General features: G+C 40.2%; 1 protein-coding gene across 1 annotated transcript; it reads left to right on the forward strand.

Moving 5' to 3' along the window:
* The first annotated feature begins 12,103 nt into the window (after positions 1-12,103).
* Positions 12,104-12,709, forward strand: ngfb (nerve growth factor b (beta polypeptide)). Its single transcript, XM_071542326.1, has one exon. It carries the CDS (start codon positions 12,104-12,106, stop codon positions 12,707-12,709), a length of 606 nt encoding a protein of 201 aa, XP_071398427.1.
* The last annotated feature ends 5,876 nt before the right edge of the window (positions 12,710-18,585 follow it).

Here is an 18,585-nt window from a genome sequence, read left to right on the forward strand (position 1 = left end):
ATGACTCACCCGAGATGCTACCACTCTCTCTCTCTCTCTCTCTCTCTCTCTCTCTCTCAGCTGAGCTGTCTTGACAGCTGAGATAGCCAAATATGTAGAAGTCAACATGGCTAACATCAGGACATGTTACCAAAAACACAAAATAGTTGAAGTAGATGTTCAGGATGTGGTTCACCAGTGGCCTAAAGCTACATGTTTTTGGATGGGAATCTACAAGTATATTCTTTTTTTTTATTAGCCCCTCCTTTCTGTATGCATTCATTCTGTATGGCTAAAACAAGTATGATAGCCCAAGGATGCAATATACTGTTCTGTATGGCTGCTGTTACCACAACCCTCTACCCTATGTATCTTACAACACACACACACACACACACACACACACACACACACACACACAGGCTATTGACAAATCTAAATCAAAACAAAGACAGAGCCTGCCTCCACTCCTCACCTCCAGCAATAATGTTTATTCTTGTTTTTGACCTTGCTCTGTCAAAGGCAATTTGGGAGGTATGCTGGGATTTTGGGAGGCATACCATAAGACTGGCTGCTAAGACTGAGTGGTTATAAGGGGAGGGAGGGGCTCCAGCTAAAGGGGAGGAGCTTTTTTACAACCCAGAAAAGTAATGCAACCACAAACCAAATGGGGAATGAAGTGAAAATCTTAGCCTAACTGAAATTACCATACAAGTTATGTTATTTTTTATTTATTTATTTATTTATTTTTCAAAACAGAAGCTCTTCATAACAGCAGCTTCATCTAAAACTGTGTACACCCTACTGAAAACCCAATGCTGTGCAGGGTCAGAAAGAACGTTGGCTATCAACTCAAGTTTATTTTACTTGCAGAGGGGCAAATACCTCTGATGTTACACACGACTAGATTTATGTAGGCTATTTAAAGTTTGGATCTAATTTCAATATTTAGCGGAACTGAAGACAGTTGTATAAATATAGTGCCAAGAGGATAGTGTAAATCTGAATATTTGTGGGGATGAGCAGTCCAAAAATGCGACAGGCCTGTGCTTGTGATTGAGCTCTATCGCCGCTCTCCAGTGAAGTGCCCCTGAAGCACCGTAGTTCAGTCAGAGAGACTGTAGGGCCACACACAGTCAGTATGTGAACAGTGACTCACTCTCCTCATCCAACAAGCCAACTATAACTCAACCTTGTAATCTAGCCAGCCAACTGTAACTTCAACTCTTCCCGCCACAGCCAATTCAAATTAGTGCCGTGATGAGAGAGAGAACTAGCTTTGGATGGTTATTTTTTTAGATATGGATATTTTTACATTCAAATACAATTTTCAACCCAAAACTGACACAGACATTAATGTGCTTACAATAACCAAATTTGTATGACACATTACATCTGGTTGGTAACTCATCATTACAGGTAGACCATTAATTATCCAGCTAGAGGAGCAACAGCCCCTGCAGGGGGCAGTATACTAACAATGAAGTTAAACTTGCCTGAAACGGTAAAAGACAGTGCCATATACACATTCTTGCATTGCGACTTTGTATTTAATGTTTATATACACTTCACGCCAGTGGAGGTGCATGAATATTAAAGAGGTAACCATAAATAGAGAAAGCAGTGACAAAAACGCAGAGAACAACAACAACATGGCTGTGGTGAAAGAGCAACAAAGGTGGTTGAGGGAATATGAGGATTTAGAAACCATTTCATTGGTCATAAAGGTGCAGATATTCTCCATAACAAGCCCACGAAGCTGAGCCTCGAAAAGATTTATTTTGAAAGAGTTCACTACAATATGTTAGCACAAATATGCAAACAAAAGCAGTGAACCGGAGAAGGAAATGGAGCCGCTTTTCCACAAGGTAACAAAACCAATCACGTTTAGACCAATTGCAGATAGACGCATACTGGAGGCTGCAAAGAATTCAATTCAAGTTCGAGTTCAATGTGACACTTTCTGCAAATGCGTCCTTTTGTTTGTACGAACCTTCCGATGTTCGTTTCCACAGCGAGTATACCGTGGCTACTCTTTGCCCCAAGGCCCCACTGAGCATGCTGGTTTTTTGTTTGGTGGCTCTCTCTTAAACAGTTCTGAGGAACTTTGGGTGAATGGACAAAATCAATGCTGCGTCTATGCTTTCGCTCTCATATAGTCCAGGATTTTTTTTAGCTATGTACTGTAGGCTACAGCCCAGTTTTAGATCAAGCAGTAAATAAATTATAACATATTTAAACATTGCATAAACAGCTGTAAATATCAAACATATGCACCAGAGAAGTCCATATGTACAAGGTAATACTTTATTTTTGTCATATACCCCAGATGACAGTCAAATGACAGTAAAATTACTCAGTGGGAATCAGGGTCCCTGTGCAGAGTGCTGGTACTGCATGTCCTCATAACCGTCCCACCTCATAACTGTCTCTGAAATGGCACAGGGGCCACTGACATGTTCTACAACCAAGGGTCTAGATACCATACCATGAATTATGTTTTCAGACTGACATAGCAGTCATAAACCAACATGCAATCGAAGACTCTTTGAACTGGCCCTGTGTCTATTGCTGAGACACATAAACACAGACAAACACAGGTGTAAATAAATGGGGCCTTTCATTTCTACAGCAACATATTTTTGTCTTGGACTGAGCATTAAATGGCTCAAATGTTGTTCAGCAGAATTTCTCATAGCTAAATCATGCATCTGTGCTGATTGTCAGGATATTTTAAAAATGATTTCCGTCATCAGCCAGTGCATCTGCCGAATGTGGACACAGAGGGATGAAAAGGTCTGGCCAAGTCATTTCCCAAAGTTAAAGAGGAAATCAAAGTATCTATTCTTTCCAAGCGCTGAAAGCTGTATCTGATCTGGCAGCTTCCATTGATACGTCTTCCAATAATTGAATTGGTCATAAACTTGAAATAAAGGTCAGTTTGTGTCACGTTCATCATCAGCAGGAGAAATTGAGATTGCTCTGGGTCGCTACGACTATAATAAGTTCAACTCTTACTGGGCCAAAGTTAGCTGACAACTAGACATGATGACAAGATACAGTTCATCTCAGGCTACCAGGTCTGCCAAGGTTTGAGCAACATGTTAAAACAGCATAAACTAAACTTCCGCTGCATTGTTGAGTGTGTGCCACTGGATGATGAAAACAGAGAACAAAACAAACCCATGCACTGACCCTTGAGTCATTGTTGTAGGAGTTTATTTAACTAATTTGGAGTACTTGAGTGGAGCATGTTTCTCCAGTGAGTCTGGTGTGTACAGTGACACTGTGTACAGAGACAGGGGTCAGCTGCGTTTCCTCAACGCACTGAGACCAAACACAGCCATCAGTGAGTAATGAAACTGTCCTTGTTAAATCTGCTGTTTACCATACTCTTGTGGTTTAACTCTGTAGTTTCTCTGTCATGCTGCAGCAGTGATGTTTTTTCATGATGTTAGATGGGGACACATCTAATGACACTTTCAGTCTGTAGCTTTTATTTTATTTTTTTTACAGCTATCTTTAAGATCACTAAAAGTTAGATAAGTTTTACATGTATCTTCTACATCAGTGCGGCCTTTTTGGTTTACAAGAAAAGTCACCAAATCTTGACATTTGGCCTGCAGACACTCTCACTCTCTGTAGGTCGAAGTCCCATCTTGGGAACTGTTCAGGATGTGGATACTAGATCACACAACTGCATTACTTGGTTCTGTGTCGGTATATCCTGTCCAAAGCACATAAACAATAAGCTGCCATTGTCATCCGGATGTTGCAATCATAGTGGATGTTCTCAGTGACAATTCAGAGGTCTCTATCTCTAGCACTAGCAAATGCTCCAGGCGAAATCCCACTTCAAACGTCAGAATCCAGTCTGTGTCCTGGAGAACGGAGGTCTGCTGCTGATTAATTGGTCCTCCCTGACCGGCACTTTGGCTTGACTTTGGTTTGGTCTCAGTTTGGATGTGATGTGGACTGTAGGTCTCAACGCCAGGCAGACTCTCACACATCTGCCTTAAATCACAACTGACTGCCAACAGAGGCCCCGTTTCTTAACCAGAGGTCATACTGTGTTTGAAATGATTTCCCACATAGTTGTCTGATAACAGTAACACAGAAAATTGCCTCAACTAGATGCAACAGGACAGCTGTCAGGGAAATGGGGAATTATGTGCTTCAATTGCATGCTATTATCCTTTTAAAAGTGTTCCCTTTGACTAGTTGCCAAAAGACAAAATGAGGACATTTCAATTCCCCTACAACTCCTGGACAAGCTGAGGCAGGTATACAAAGGTGCAAGCCTTAAATGTGTTGCATCTGTGTCCTTGAACATGGCGAAGTTGATAATCACATTATTGCTTGTTTGAAACAAACCATAACCCTATCTGTTAACACGAGTGAGGTAATTTCAGTGAAGTCTTGCTATTAGATTGTCGTAAATGTTTCTTGTGTTATGTCAGTTTCTTGTTCTTGATTGTATCCATGGCAGCCTGAAAACTGGGCTTTAAAAAGTGTCTGTTTGCATCCTAACAACCTAACTGCAAATTATTGGTTTTGACTGAAGAAAATAACATCAGTAGTAGGGGCTGTCAGTAGCTTTTGTGTAGTCCCAAGTGAAATTGAATTCTCTTACTCCATGTCTCCAAGCTACTCTGAAATTCTAATTTCTTTTTTTTTAACCATAAGTGCAAATCATTATTATAACTATTAGTTTCAGATTAGTTTATCATGTGAAACGAACAGATCTAAACAATGCCAGTGAGCTATTTCTGAGTGTAGGTCACCAGGTGACAAGCTCAGCAAGCAAGTAATAGAGGTTTGGCAGAACTTTGGAATAAACATTTTAAAGTAACTAGTTCTTGCATATCATTATTGTTATCGTTATTGTTATTGTTATTACTGTAACAAGGGCACCAAATTGTTGCTTTTATATAAAGCTGATGTTCCTTGAAATTAGGCAAAAACAAATTTTTTTTAGGAGGAAATTAAACACGTTGAAGATTTCAGTGTTTATTGAAACAAAAATATTATAATTAAAAATGTGTATTTTAACCGACAACTTTTACTGACCTCATCCTCAACCAAAGCTGCAGTCACTAAAAGTGATGTGTTTTTCTTTAATTCTGTTCTGGATTGATGAACATTTCCAAGTATTTTCTGGTCTAAATGGCACAGTTACAGATTGGACTGAACACTGATAACAGTGTTTCAGTGATAGGCGGACCTCTCAGCAATATCTTTCACACAAATTCATTACTGTGTGTGCCTTAAACCATTGCCAGCCAGCCATCACCTGCTGCTGTTGCTGCTGTGCTGAGTGTTTGTGTGTGTGATCTGTGTCAAACAGACTCCAACTCAAATACACTGAAGCAGTCCTGATACAAGAATCTGTATTCTGAGAGAACACACTTTCTCCAATGGGAGTATCGATGAAAGAGATATAAGAAATGAACTAGCAGTCACCTTTTTTGTGCTGGGCCACAGTCAAGAAGACAATTTGTTAATTGGGAACAGTCCTCATGGTCTGTTTTAAACCCTTATGTTATTTAATAGTATAAAGGAAGCAGAATATAGATGCACACAAGCTATATGGGTAGTTGCAGGGTGAAGATAACTTGCTAGTGGCATTGCCAATCTCTCCATGCTTCTCTGTGGCTCTTTTTTTTCAGCTTAGCACTCCCTCTCCTCTACCTTTTCTATGTGGCTCACCAAACTATCAAAGCCTCAGGATGGAGTATACCTGTATGGTTGCTATAGCAACAAACCTATGCCCTATTTATCTTAAGTTAAGAGATGCGCAGACACAATTTTTCCTGCGTATTCCTGCCTCTCCTTGTGTATCTATGGACAGGTTATGAACAATTTAGGACACAACAGCCATTTTACGCATCACACTTGTTGGGATGTTTCTACGTAAGTGGTTCAAGAAAACAAAAGAAGTTGCAACTGCAGAGGTTGAAATACCAGTATTAAAATTCTCAAAAACATGTTAGCATCATCGCCATTACAGTGAATACAATAGCTTTCATATATTTCATACAGTAAATCCCTCAAGTTCTTTGTGTCTGTCATCCCAGGATCCTTTGAGTTTGAGGGTTAAATCCAGCACAAAGCTATGCTTCAGCCCGGTGAGCAGTTTCGCACGAATGCCCACAGAAACGCAATGAGCAACATGTCATTCAAAGCCCAGTGGTGGCCCTCAGATAAAGTCACCGGCTCCCTTCCTCTTTGAATGAGAGCCAGCCCGAGTGGGTCAGGTTACCAGGAGGACTGTGTGACTTTTACCATATGAATGAAGGCAGGGTTTTTGTTTTTTTTTAGGGGGAGGCAGATTGTTCCTGGTCTGCAGACTGTGGATTGTGTGCGTCCCCGGGCTGCTTGTCAGTCAACCCAGACGGGGTTCATTAAACTGACTCCATTAGAGCTAATGAGTTGTAGGTCAGTGGTTGTGGGTGGCCTCTCTATTCAGGACTAACAGACCACATAACTGACTGGCTTGCTGATTCAGTTAATTCACACTGACAAGGGAAGAAATGTTTTGTCTGCTTTCACTGCGTACCTCGATCCATGGGAGTCTCAAAGTATCAAGCAACAAGAAAAGTTTACATAGTTACTTACCACATACTGTAACTGTGACAATGCATAATTGGCTGTGGCTTCTGATTTTTGCTTGTCCAGGGAACTCAGTCAAGGCCACTTTATTAGGTATAGTACTAGTACCTAATAAAAGGGGATAGGACCCCCTTTCCTCCAGAACAGCCTGAATTATTTGATACATGGATTCAACAAGGTACTGGAAATTCATCATGCAGCATCACACAGTTCAGTTTTATCAGTGGAACATTCGTGCTGCGGACATCCCGTTCCACCTCAAAAGTGATTTATTGGGTTAAGATGTGGGGACTGTGCAGGTTACTGTCAGGTTCCTGGAACCATATTGAGATGATGCTTGCTTCGTGACATGGCGCATTATCCTGCTGGAAGTATCCATTTGAAAAAGGGTAGATTGCGGCCAGGAAGGGATGCACCTGGTCAGTAACAATGCTTAGGTATGCTGTGACATTCAAATGATGCTGAATTGATACTAAGGCCTAATGTGTGCCAAGGCAACATTTCCCACCCCATTACACCACCAGCAGCAGTGTGTACCACCAGGCAGGAGGTGATCCATAGATTTATGTTGTTTACGCCACATTCTGACCCTGCCATCAGCATTCTGCAACAGAAACTGTGAATCGTCTGACCAGGCAACATTTTCCCACTCTTCAGTCGTCCAGCGTTTGTGATCATATGCATACTGTAGCTTCATCTTTCTGTTCTGCTGTAGCTGACAGGAGTGGAAACCAGCCCGGTCCTCTGATGCTGTAGCCCATCCGCTTTGGTTCGATGAATTGTATGTTCTGAGATGTCCTTCTGCACACCAGTGTTGTACTGAGGTGTTATGTGCGTACTTGTAGCCCGCCTGTTAGCTTGAGTGTTGCCATTCTCCTCTGACCTTTCTTCATCAATAAGACATTTTCACCCACAGGACTACCACTGACTAGATGTTTCTTACCACATAGCTGCCACAACACTGTGGCTCAAGGGCCAAAATCAGGTATTTCAGGTCAATGTCAGTCTTCGATGAATGCTATGAAACCTTTTCATGGTATGGCAAAAAAATATTTTGCACAAATCAAAGTCTGTTCTTCACTGAGCAGTATCTAATTAGTAAAAGTAAGTAAAGGTGAATTATTGTGGATTTTTAACTTAAACCATGAATCTTCACATCTTAGCTGCAATTTTTCACTAAAACTCCGATAATTCTCTTCATATGGAAATTAGTTTTGCTGACATCACGCAACAGGAGAACTTACTTCTATGTTCTATGCTGCCATACAGTTGATTTATGGCATTATACACATTCTCTGCCATTTTATAATAAATCACATTGTATAAGCCATGCTTCTATGTATGCATGCAATATGCTATAAGCTATGTTTGTAAACAGTTCAGATGCTAACATTAAGTAGCAAGTCAAGTAGCCTATACAATGTTCTCCATAGACGAGATTGAGGCAGCTGATCAACTAGAGAGCCAGACAGCGGAGATGAAATAAAGATTCAAATAAATTCACAACTGATAAATTAAGTGAATAAATTAATTGATTTTTGCATTTTTGCTATTTGCATGAATGCACCATGGGACTGTACAGAATCTGCACTTATTACACCATTCTCTGTATCTACAGTAGATACATACTGTAGATATTGTAGTATGCAAATATACCAGGTCGTTTCTGAGATGCTCAAACCAATCTGGCACCAACAAGCATACCACATTTAAAATCACTTAGATCACACGTCTTGCCCAATTTTACATTTAGGTGATCAGTAACTGAACCTATCAACCCTGCATGCTTTATATATATACGAAGGCATAGCCACACGACTCACTTTCTGGTGGAGAGAGCTGTTTGAGTAAACAGGGAGGTGTACCCAATACAGTAGCCAGTGAAAGCATAAGATTAGTATATTGGTCAATTTACACAACATAGCAAGAATTTGTCTTCTCTTAGTATATCTCCTATAGCTGCAGTGGTCAGTGTAGGGTCGTCTTCAGCGGAGCAGTTTTGGGGTTCAGTACCTTGCTTAAAGCAGTATTGGTGGACACTGTAGCTTTTATAGCAGCCACCCTCACAGCTGGAATACACCCTCCGCTTGGCACCAGGGACCAATCCTACAGCAATTAGGTATTTATTTAACCTCTCTACCTGCAGGCCGAGCTGCTGCCTGTCTTGTGCCTCTCTTGTGCCTTTCATGATTGATAGCCCAGAGGCTTCATAAAATAGCAGGAAGTGTCAGTCCCTCCAGTGACTCAGAACGGCCCCCCACAAAACATGTGGACAGTATAAACCTGGGATTTTTGAGCTATGCACTCCTGAGATTTTCCTTCACTATCAGCTCATGATCCTGAAGTGTTCTAACTCAGAGGGGGGACAGAGAGAGAGAGAGACAGTGAGAGAGAGAGAAAGAGAGAGACAGAGAGAGAGAGTTCTGTTGAGATGATGATGAATCGCCTAGTCAGACTGCATGACAGTAACAAATAACATGACAGTGACTGAGAGGAGCAGAGAGGTGTCAGTGTTACATACATTCTCTATTCCTGTGCATAAGAGAACATAGACAAAGCACAAATCATAAGTCACACATTGCAGGGTGGCCTGTACATTAGACAGCCCATCCTGTGGTTGGAAAGTCACAGGTTTAAATCTCATGACAGCCAGAGGCAGAGGCCACCTCTGTTGAAGTGCCATAAAGCAAGAACATAAACTACCGCTGTCAGGGCAACTGCTTTAAAGGATGCATGCCGTATGTAATTAGATTATTTACTGGATTTTTGTCATCTTTAAAATACATACTTTACAGTTTTAAACCAAGCTATAAATTCACTGCTGTCCTTTCCAACAAAGACACCCCGAATAAGAAGACACGGATGTGACTATAAAATTTGTAAGGTGACATGTTTTGAGGGATTATTTCCTGGAAGAGGCTTAAATTTTTTCCTGTGGGTGTCAGGTGAGTGACAATAAGCAGAGACCAGCGTAATACAGTGTTGATATGAAAACACTCAACTTGGGCACCTTAAAATAACGATAAAACAGAAACTCTGACAAAACCAAATTAAGGCTTCGCGTTTACAGTGATGGACTGTCCAGCTCGGGCATTTTTCAAGTCTGTGGAAGTTGTTTTTCTTACAGTGCAAAAATGAATGGCAGCAAATGGCTAATTCTGGAAGGGAAATGAACCCTTTCTCCATTTATGCTGACTGTGTGACACCAGCAGGAAACCCACAATTGGCACAAACTTAAAAAAAACACATTACTGTGTGCATGTGTGTGGGTGCGTACGTGTGTATGTGTGTTTGATATTGAAAACACCAAATTCCTAATAACACTGGGTACAATCTGGTCCCTACATGGTCTTAAAAAATCTTCAAACTTTATAAATCACTATACTGTATATCTGTCCTTCAAGGTGACAAGGTAACTGAAGAAGTAGAGGAGTATTTAAGCCTCCATAACCCTGTCGAAGCCCATATATCCAAGAATGCAGACAAAGTTTACAACGTTGATATTACAGCACGATAGAACATTCAAACAATGTTTCCACTCTTTAATGGTAACCTACATTATGCAGGACTACTTCTTTATTTCGGTATGTTCAGTATGTGTGTATTGCGTGTGCTGGACTAAACATATTAACTTTCTCTTCCCGTATCAGTCTCGCAAAGAATGTGTTTACAGTGGGTTTATGAGCTGGTTGAGACACTTTCTCTGCTTGTCTCTCAACAGGGCAGAAGAGGTAAAGCAGTGGAGAGCGAGCTGTACCGGATGGGGGCCGCGGCCGGGCCTGATGGCAGGAGTCCAGAACACAGTGTGTTCTGATCACGTGCTCTAGGAGCCGCCAAAGGGCTACAGTTCACGTGGAAACACTGTAAAGGTATACAGGGCTTTCAGGCGATGTGACGCTTCCTCTGGCGGCCATATTGGAGGTCCTCAGATCGTGGCTGTGAACAGCTGATTGTGTTTCTAAATGTACAACTCATGGCCGTCTCACAATAACTTAATACAAAAATGGTTAATTTCCGTGTTGTCTTTGACTGAGAACTGATCATTTCACCACTGATAAATCTGATTTTGTGTTTAGATAATGACAGCTTGTTTGCTAGCTGACCTTTATATCTGGTTAGTTAACATCACTGTCTTGTTGTAAACACGCATTAGCTTCTATGGCTGGTAGCTAAGGCTTAACATCAACATTGCTTTGCTAAATTAGTCTGCTGGCTACTTAACTAAGAAACATGCCAACAAACAGCTGTTTGTAAAGCTAACTCTTCTCAATTCAGCTTGTAGTGCTTTGGAGTCTAGGACCAGATGGGGCTAGGGCTAAAGACAATTTATTGTGTCACAGTAACAATTTGGAAACAAATCTACTTTATCAGATGATTCACTTTTATTCAGAACATAGTGAATTGACCTACTGCCACACCACAACAATCTTTTGCAGGTATCTCTCTTTTTCTAGCCCAGTTGTTTGCACACAGTGATTTCTCAAATGGACCTCCATGATGGCACCAGGCATGGTGGCTAGGATGTGATGCATCAGTGCATCAATATATCATTGTCAAAGTAGTTGTGATACCTTAATTACTGTCAAGACCATGGTTGAGATAATTGGTAGCCTCTCTCTCAGTGCTAATGTTTCTCAAAATTAAGACCATATTTCCCAAACCCTGTTGCTTTCTGTCACAAAGAGGATGCTACTTAGATAGGCTACTCTTTGCTTCTTCAGTTAAAGGTTGTCTGTTTTGCTTTGCTGAAGAGGACAAACATGTTGGCAGTGATTTTTCCATAGGCCTTTCATTTGTTCCACTATTTGCTGTTGCTAGAAACTGTGAAAGCATCAGCTCTGTTGGCGCTGGAAGAACAGTCGCCCTTTTCCTGTTTTGTGCTGGAAAGCAATTAAAGCAATCCATCACTTTTCTCTCAATATCCGACAAAAATGCTACAGTGCACAGAGCACCTTTCATGTATCTGTGAATAGAGAGCAGTGAAGAAAGGTATGAGAAGAGACATACTGTATGTTTAGTAGGAAAGACCGCACAACTATTTATAGGTGTAATCATAACTCACATTATGCACGTTTTTACAGGCTATGATTTCTCTTTTGAATTATTGTGCTAACAGTTTTGATGCATGAGTTCTGCATTCACAATGACACCTGAGGCAAATACAACATATAATAATCCATACATAACACAACATGCTGGCAGTGCCATCACAAGTGTCAGCATGCTTATTATTCCTGCTGTACTGTGTTAAATACAGTATGTGAGTTGTCATTTTGTGTAAGTAAGGACAGCTGTTGTGTTGTTCTGGTGTGTTGTGTCATAGCATGATGAACAGAGAATGGTATCAAACTGACATGATGTCACAACACTGTCACTGATTATAAACCTATGGATGGAGTGGCATTGCTTCATGGATAAAAAAGATCAAATCATGTCAAATCAAATCTTTACTGTCCCGCAACCTGACCTGCTTGTCTTGGGACTATTGTTGACACCTTCAGGTCGTGTGCCCATGAGGTCGTCTATGCTGGTGCTGTTCCTCTTCATCAGTGCCCAGGCTGTGGCCACCATCGGAGGGGACTCCTGCGTCACCAAGACAGGGCAGCAGCAGAATCCGGGCAGGACCCCCAACTCCGTCCCCGTAGTGGACCCCAAACTCTTCAACAAGCGCCGCTACCGCTCACCCAGGGTGCTTTTCAGCGCTCAGCCCCCCGACACGGAGCCGGCGGGGCCGCGGGGGGCCGGCAGCAGGACCCGTAGGCGGGCAGGACAGCCTCAGCACCGCGGGGTGTACTCGGTGTGTGAGAGCATTAGCGTCTGGGTGGGCAACAAGACCAAGGCCACGGACATCTCAGGCAATGAGGTGACAGTGCTTCCAGACGTAAATATCAACAATGTCAACAAGAAGCAGTACTTCTTTGAGACGACGTGTCACAGCGCCCACTCAGGCAGCTCAGGCTGCTTGGGAATTGATGCGAGACACTGGAACTCCTACTGCACCAACTCACACACTTTTGTACGGGCGCTGACTTCATTTAAGGACCTGGTGGCATGGAGGCACATACGCATCAACGTGGCCTGTGTGTGTGTGCTCAGCCGCAAATCGTGGCGGCAGTGACTGTGTGCACCCTGAAGACTTTTACCTGCACGCCACACAGACAGACAGACAAAGAGACAGACAGGCACACACACACACAGACACACACTGATATACAGACAGTTAGTTGTGACAATCTCTACATAACTTATCACCAAAGCCTTTTCCTCACCCTCTGCACAAAGTAAATTATTGGTATATGTCAAGGTATCAGGACTGCATGTATATAAACCAGACCTGGGTCAAATAGTATTTGCAATATTTCTTAGCAGTTGTTTTAACCTGTTTAGAGTAGCAGACAGGAAGGGTTTAACACAACAAGACAATCACTCTAATTGTCTAAACTGTCCTGCCACCAACTGTATTGTCCCATTGCACCACCCATCTGGCACTTACTGTAAGTAAGCTAATGCAAACCACAAAAACAAGTTGGAAATACAATTTGACCCAGGTCTGATATAGACAAACCTTTTGTTAATCTGTTGTCGTTGTTGATATTGTTATTTATTAAACACTTAAAAGAACATGATGCGCTGCGTGTTTTTTATGTGAATAGTAAGCCTGTTGTTTCTCACAGTAAAGAATGACATGAAACACCATGACATGAAAAGAAATTGGCCAAGATGGAAAAAAGAAGCATTCTTACTTTTTCAGTCTACAAAGTAATGCCATATGGCTTCATTTTACTGCCAGTATTTTGTCTTTTGGCTTTGCTTTGATTTTTGTGCTGCTGGTCATTCTACAGTAGACGTGAAAACAAAGGAAACAATGTACAAGCCATAAACCAACAAAAAAAAACAAGTTTCCTATGAAATAACAATTCATTGCCAACTGATTATATCATAGTTTTGCTTAGTGTTTTCTTAGCTTTGCCAGTAACATTTTAATGTTGTCCAAGAGGAGTACAATACCAATAGATTATAGTCATGGGATACAATCAGTACAGTCAGTATCAATATATATGTTGAGGCTCATAGCCCAATGTTTTATCGTGCTGACAGTTACATCCTGTGACCTCAGACAGTTTGGAGGTTATGTGGAAACATTAACAGAAACAACAGTGCAGCAAAACAGCAGGAAAACCAACCAAGGGTCCAACAAACCAGGGGTGTAGAGGGACATTATCAACATTAAAGTTGTTTACTTGTCAACTGTGAATGTGAATTTTCAGAGCCAGCTTGTTCAGCTTACTACTGGTTAGTATTTACTTCAGGTCCAGGCATCTTCATTACCCTGTCAGTAGTCAAAGCTGTACTGCCCTCTAGTGTTCTGGGGCTGCATCATCAAACACTTTCCTATGATAAAACTTAAAAGAAATACAACTGAAAACTAGCTTGTTGCATACTTATGAACTGTGAGCATGCTGGCAAATGAAAATATAACAATGACGAATCAAATCAAATAACCAATAACAGCTCACTATGGTAACATACACTTACATTTACACTTACATCCTCAACAAAGGACTAAGGCCACATACAACAAAGACTTCCAATGAACAGTATACATCCCTTATTTAATTCAAGGGTCAATAAAACTATTAAAATGATAGGGGCTTTTATTTTGAAAAACAATTAACCAAACGCCATCATCATGTATAGTTCAAAACTTATCAATGGTTACATTACACTCTATTAGCAAAATGATGGCATTAATTCCATTTCTGCCTGTAATTAAAAAGTGGTCACTTTCTTAATCATGAGTATCTAAACTATTGGAATAAGTAAGTTGCAAGTATGTAAACCAATATTTCAACCAATATTTCAATTAGAGAAACATCTTCCCTCTGAAAACCAATGAAAAATTAGACAAAGACAAACATGAGAGTTGATAGGGAAATATACTTTTCAAAAGTATATTCTTTTTAGTAAGATATATGCAAAACAAATGTCCTATTGTTGATATATTACTCAATGTAGAATTAGGCTGGCATGAAAGAAAAACATTTAGGCCGCATCATTGCCAATCACTAATGAAGCTTGTCCTCATCTGAATCTAAACCAGCAGCAGTGATGTGAGGAGGAGCAGAAATTCACCTCAGCTGACTGTCAGCCTGACAGAGAGACAAAACACTCCATCAACCAGTTAACACAGAGCAACACTCAACAGGGGGATTCTGAAAGGAAAAAATCCTGATTACATTTTGGCCAGTTGAAATGTTTTTTTTTTTTATGACCAACTTTTTATAGTTTTTTGATTTGATTTGGCCAGTTGAAATGTTATGACTGGATTTACATCAGCCTTATAATGCCGCTGAGGACTTGCCTTAACCTCATGACCCACAAATTACTCATGCAGACCAAATGCCTTCACAATGACAGAAGAGTCCATTCATCATTTCTTTTAGTAGTTTCTAAATGTTCCACCGGATAAAAAAAGATCCAAGGCCATTTATTGAATTACCCTTAGGTTCATGCTGGAATTTCTTTGACAGAAATGTGATTATGACAGTGGCTAATGCTGATAAATTACTGTCATCCAATCATGACTTTTAAATGCATGCGTGAGTAGCCTCCTGTGCTGCAGTGTAGTGGTGACACCCGTTCTATTCTGTACTAAATTAATGACAGAAAAATACCCACACATTGAAAAACGTTTATTTAATAGAATTTTCTTTTAACAAGACAGTTCTGTGAGCATATGCTTACTACTGATTTGAGGTTATACTTCTGCACCCGGCTATTAATACAATTTAAAGTTGACGGACTGACGGACGGACACGAGCCAGCAGCTCAGTGCTGCAACTGAGGTTTTTACTGCTGGTGGAACAGATAGCGGGCCATAACACGGTCATTACAATACAAACTTTTTCTCCTATGCTTCAAATGTCCTGGACTCTAGTTCTTTGATCCCTCAGCTGAAAGGAAGATTAGTAGTGACATTGTATGGACCCCAATGTAGCCCCTGTAAATAATGTTCAGTCAAATCAAAATCTGTTCAAAAATGTCACAATTTAACGAGGCCTTGCTTAATGGCAATATTACAAACCTCATAAAATATGACTCAAGGCCTTTTCTGAACTGTTAGGAGCCACTTTTCAATTTGGCATACATCCAATCCATCAAGCATCAAGTTGGGTCAGCTTTGGGTCCAAGAGTCAAAGAGTCTGGTTCGAACCAGGCCAATATATTACCACCCCAGATTCAGACGTCCAGCAAGTTATCAAAGAGAAACTGCAGGTGAAAGCACAGGTACGCAAGATGTGCCATTCATCAAACAGCACATGCCATTAGACAAGTAAAATTATCCCTTTATGTGATCAAAGCATATCACACACAATATTATTAAGAAAATAGTACCAAAGTGGCAGTAGGTTGACTAGTAAATCACATAACATTTTGAGAAAATTGCGATAGCTTTGTAAGTCAGTCAACACAATGCTATTAAAGAAAGACTTAAAAAAAGAACTCTGCTGATCCAAAACTGTGGATGATGTGTTGATTCAAGATAATTAAACCGTTCTGTTTCTTTCTCTCAGGGTTTATTGTGGTTTCTCTTTTTTCTGCACATATTGATCCGCACCTCACACTTTTGGCTGCCACACTCTGGGCTCACCGGGAATCAAGAAATTCAGGATGTTAGATCAGAGGTCACAATGCTATACATGAATATGAGATTCCAGTATTGTCATTTCATTTGAGTCATTATGATATGTAGGAGAAGTTAATTGTTGAATTAGATGAACGATAACATGTATACATAATGAATTCTCTATTTCTGAGAAACATTTTTTCATCTTTTTTTTTTAAAAGATGGATATATTTTTTTTATGTTATGTTTTGTAAAGGAAGCACCGGACAGTCTAGAGATGCCACATGACATGAAATAATAGTTTGGTATATGTTTTGTCAATCATGCTTTTGACAAGTGGACTGATGAGCTAAGTCTTCACAAAATTAACTGTTTGTGCAGCATTAGGGCTTCATAACAATGGATTTAAAGAAACAAATGTGTATTGTCAAAATTACAAAAGTGAGAAAATATTGTGTCCAAGTGGCAATAACGTAATATTTCACATGCCCAGTAGATGGCACTGGTCCCTAGGGAATCCAGTTGACTGTGCAAGGAGTTACGTGTACTGCGCTTGCGTGGCGGTGAGTTCAAGGTTCAGGCAGTGTGCTCCGAGGTAGGGAAAAGCATTTTGTGGATATTGGATAAATACCACGAGGTAGTGTTGTACAGAAAAGATACATCTGTCGGTATAGAAACCACTGTGGATAACGGGATGGATTTTTGGATTTTCCTGATTGGCAACCGAGCAAACTTCAGTTGAGCTCGAGCTCATATTGTTATGTCTCCCCTGCAAACTTTTTTTTTGTTTGTTTGTTTTTTTCCCTTTTTTCCATATTTTTTGTTGACAGGTGCAGTATACCTTGCTAGTCCTTAGGGTGAATAATATAATCAGTGTAATGAGTAAGCAAGAATAACGAAACTAATGTGAAAGCATAAATATGTGTTGATATATAGACAAAATAAATAGACATAAAAAACATAAAAATAAACAAATAAATACATTAAATTTAGAATAACAGAGAAGTTATAACAATGGCAATACATCTAGAAAAGAGAGAATACACCAAAATAAATAAATAAAATATGAATCGTCCCTGCATCCTTGATGCTGAAGTACCAGCAGACTGCATTTGCACTTCTCATACTGTCCACTAGATGGTAATATAATGATGAATCATATCTGACAAGTCATCTGTTAATGCACACATGCAAGACACAGAAGGGAACAGTCAACTTGTAAGTGAAAAATCATTGAAAGACCTTTAATCTGTATTTCATAATACTATACATCTAATAATTCTGACAGATTTTACCACACCGACCCACTTTTTTGCCTTCTTTCTATCCCAAGACGTTCTTCGACACTTTGTGAAGTTGGAAGGTTGCGTAAGAGCCAGGATGACGCTGATTAGCCTAGAATCCTATTCATTAATTACATTGATATCACCGCCTCTTCTCTTCACCTCTGATGTCTTTGAATTGTAAGGATGACTCACAGTTGCACCATATGGATATTGCACCCGATTTACATATCAAATGCAAAAGAGGAGGGGGGGGGGGGGTTATGGAGGGATAATGGGATTTTGACTCCATTATTTCCTGTGGATGTGGTTTCCATTAGGGTCTAATTCCATTGTGATAATTGCAGCTCTGAATTCACAACATGGAAAAACAAAACTGACAGACTATTATTAATGAGAGTGTAGAGAATATATCGATGCTCTATATCAGTGGTTCCCAACCTGGGGGTCCCAACCCCCACTAAGGGGCGCCAAAGCTCCACAGGGGGTCGCGAAGCCCTCTTGATTTTAAGGGTGTAAGAATTTTTATATATATAAAATATACATTTCTCAGCATTTAATTCATTTCTGTGAAGAAGACAACTAAATTTAAGGGTTATTTAAGAAGTTTATTTATTTAGAAAAAAATAAATAAAAATATAAACTTTTTAAAAAATCTCACGAGGATAAGGGCGTGTAACACCAGCAGTATTCACAGAGCTAAGCTAGCAGAGCAAGCCGGCTAAATACATTGTATTACACTGCAATATCCACAGGAAATAATCTGTTCAGAATTTTATACAAATTGCTAATTGTACACAAACTTCCTGCAGGTATTAAGTTCATTATTTAGGTTCATCGCAGTTAATTGTTCTGTGCTGTTATTGCTTTTTAAGCAAGGAATATAATGAAATATACATAAAGATATTTCCAAAGAAGTAGGCTACTTTTTCCCCTTTTTTGTAATTGTATGTGGGTGGGGGGTGGTGGGGGTCGTCAGTGTATGCAATGGTAAAATAGGGGTCCCTTAAGAAAAAGGTTGGGAACCACTGCTCTATATGATGAGCTGTGATGTGCATAGATGAGCTCTATGCACAATGATTA

Source organism: Centroberyx affinis, unplaced genomic scaffold, assembly GCF_046629955.1.
Source record: "Centroberyx affinis isolate AG114_WGS23_722 - 3 ecotype Tasmania unplaced genomic scaffold, CSIRO-AGI_Caff_v1 ptg004049l_1, whole genome shotgun sequence".
Taxonomy (NCBI): domain Eukaryota; kingdom Metazoa; phylum Chordata; class Actinopteri; order Beryciformes; family Berycidae; genus Centroberyx; species Centroberyx affinis.

Excerpts from the sequence above, each read along its gene's own strand:
- ngfb (XM_071542326.1), top strand. The coding sequence starts at position 12,104 with ATGAGGTCGTCTATGCTGGTGCTGTTCCTCTTCATCAGTGCCCAGGCT.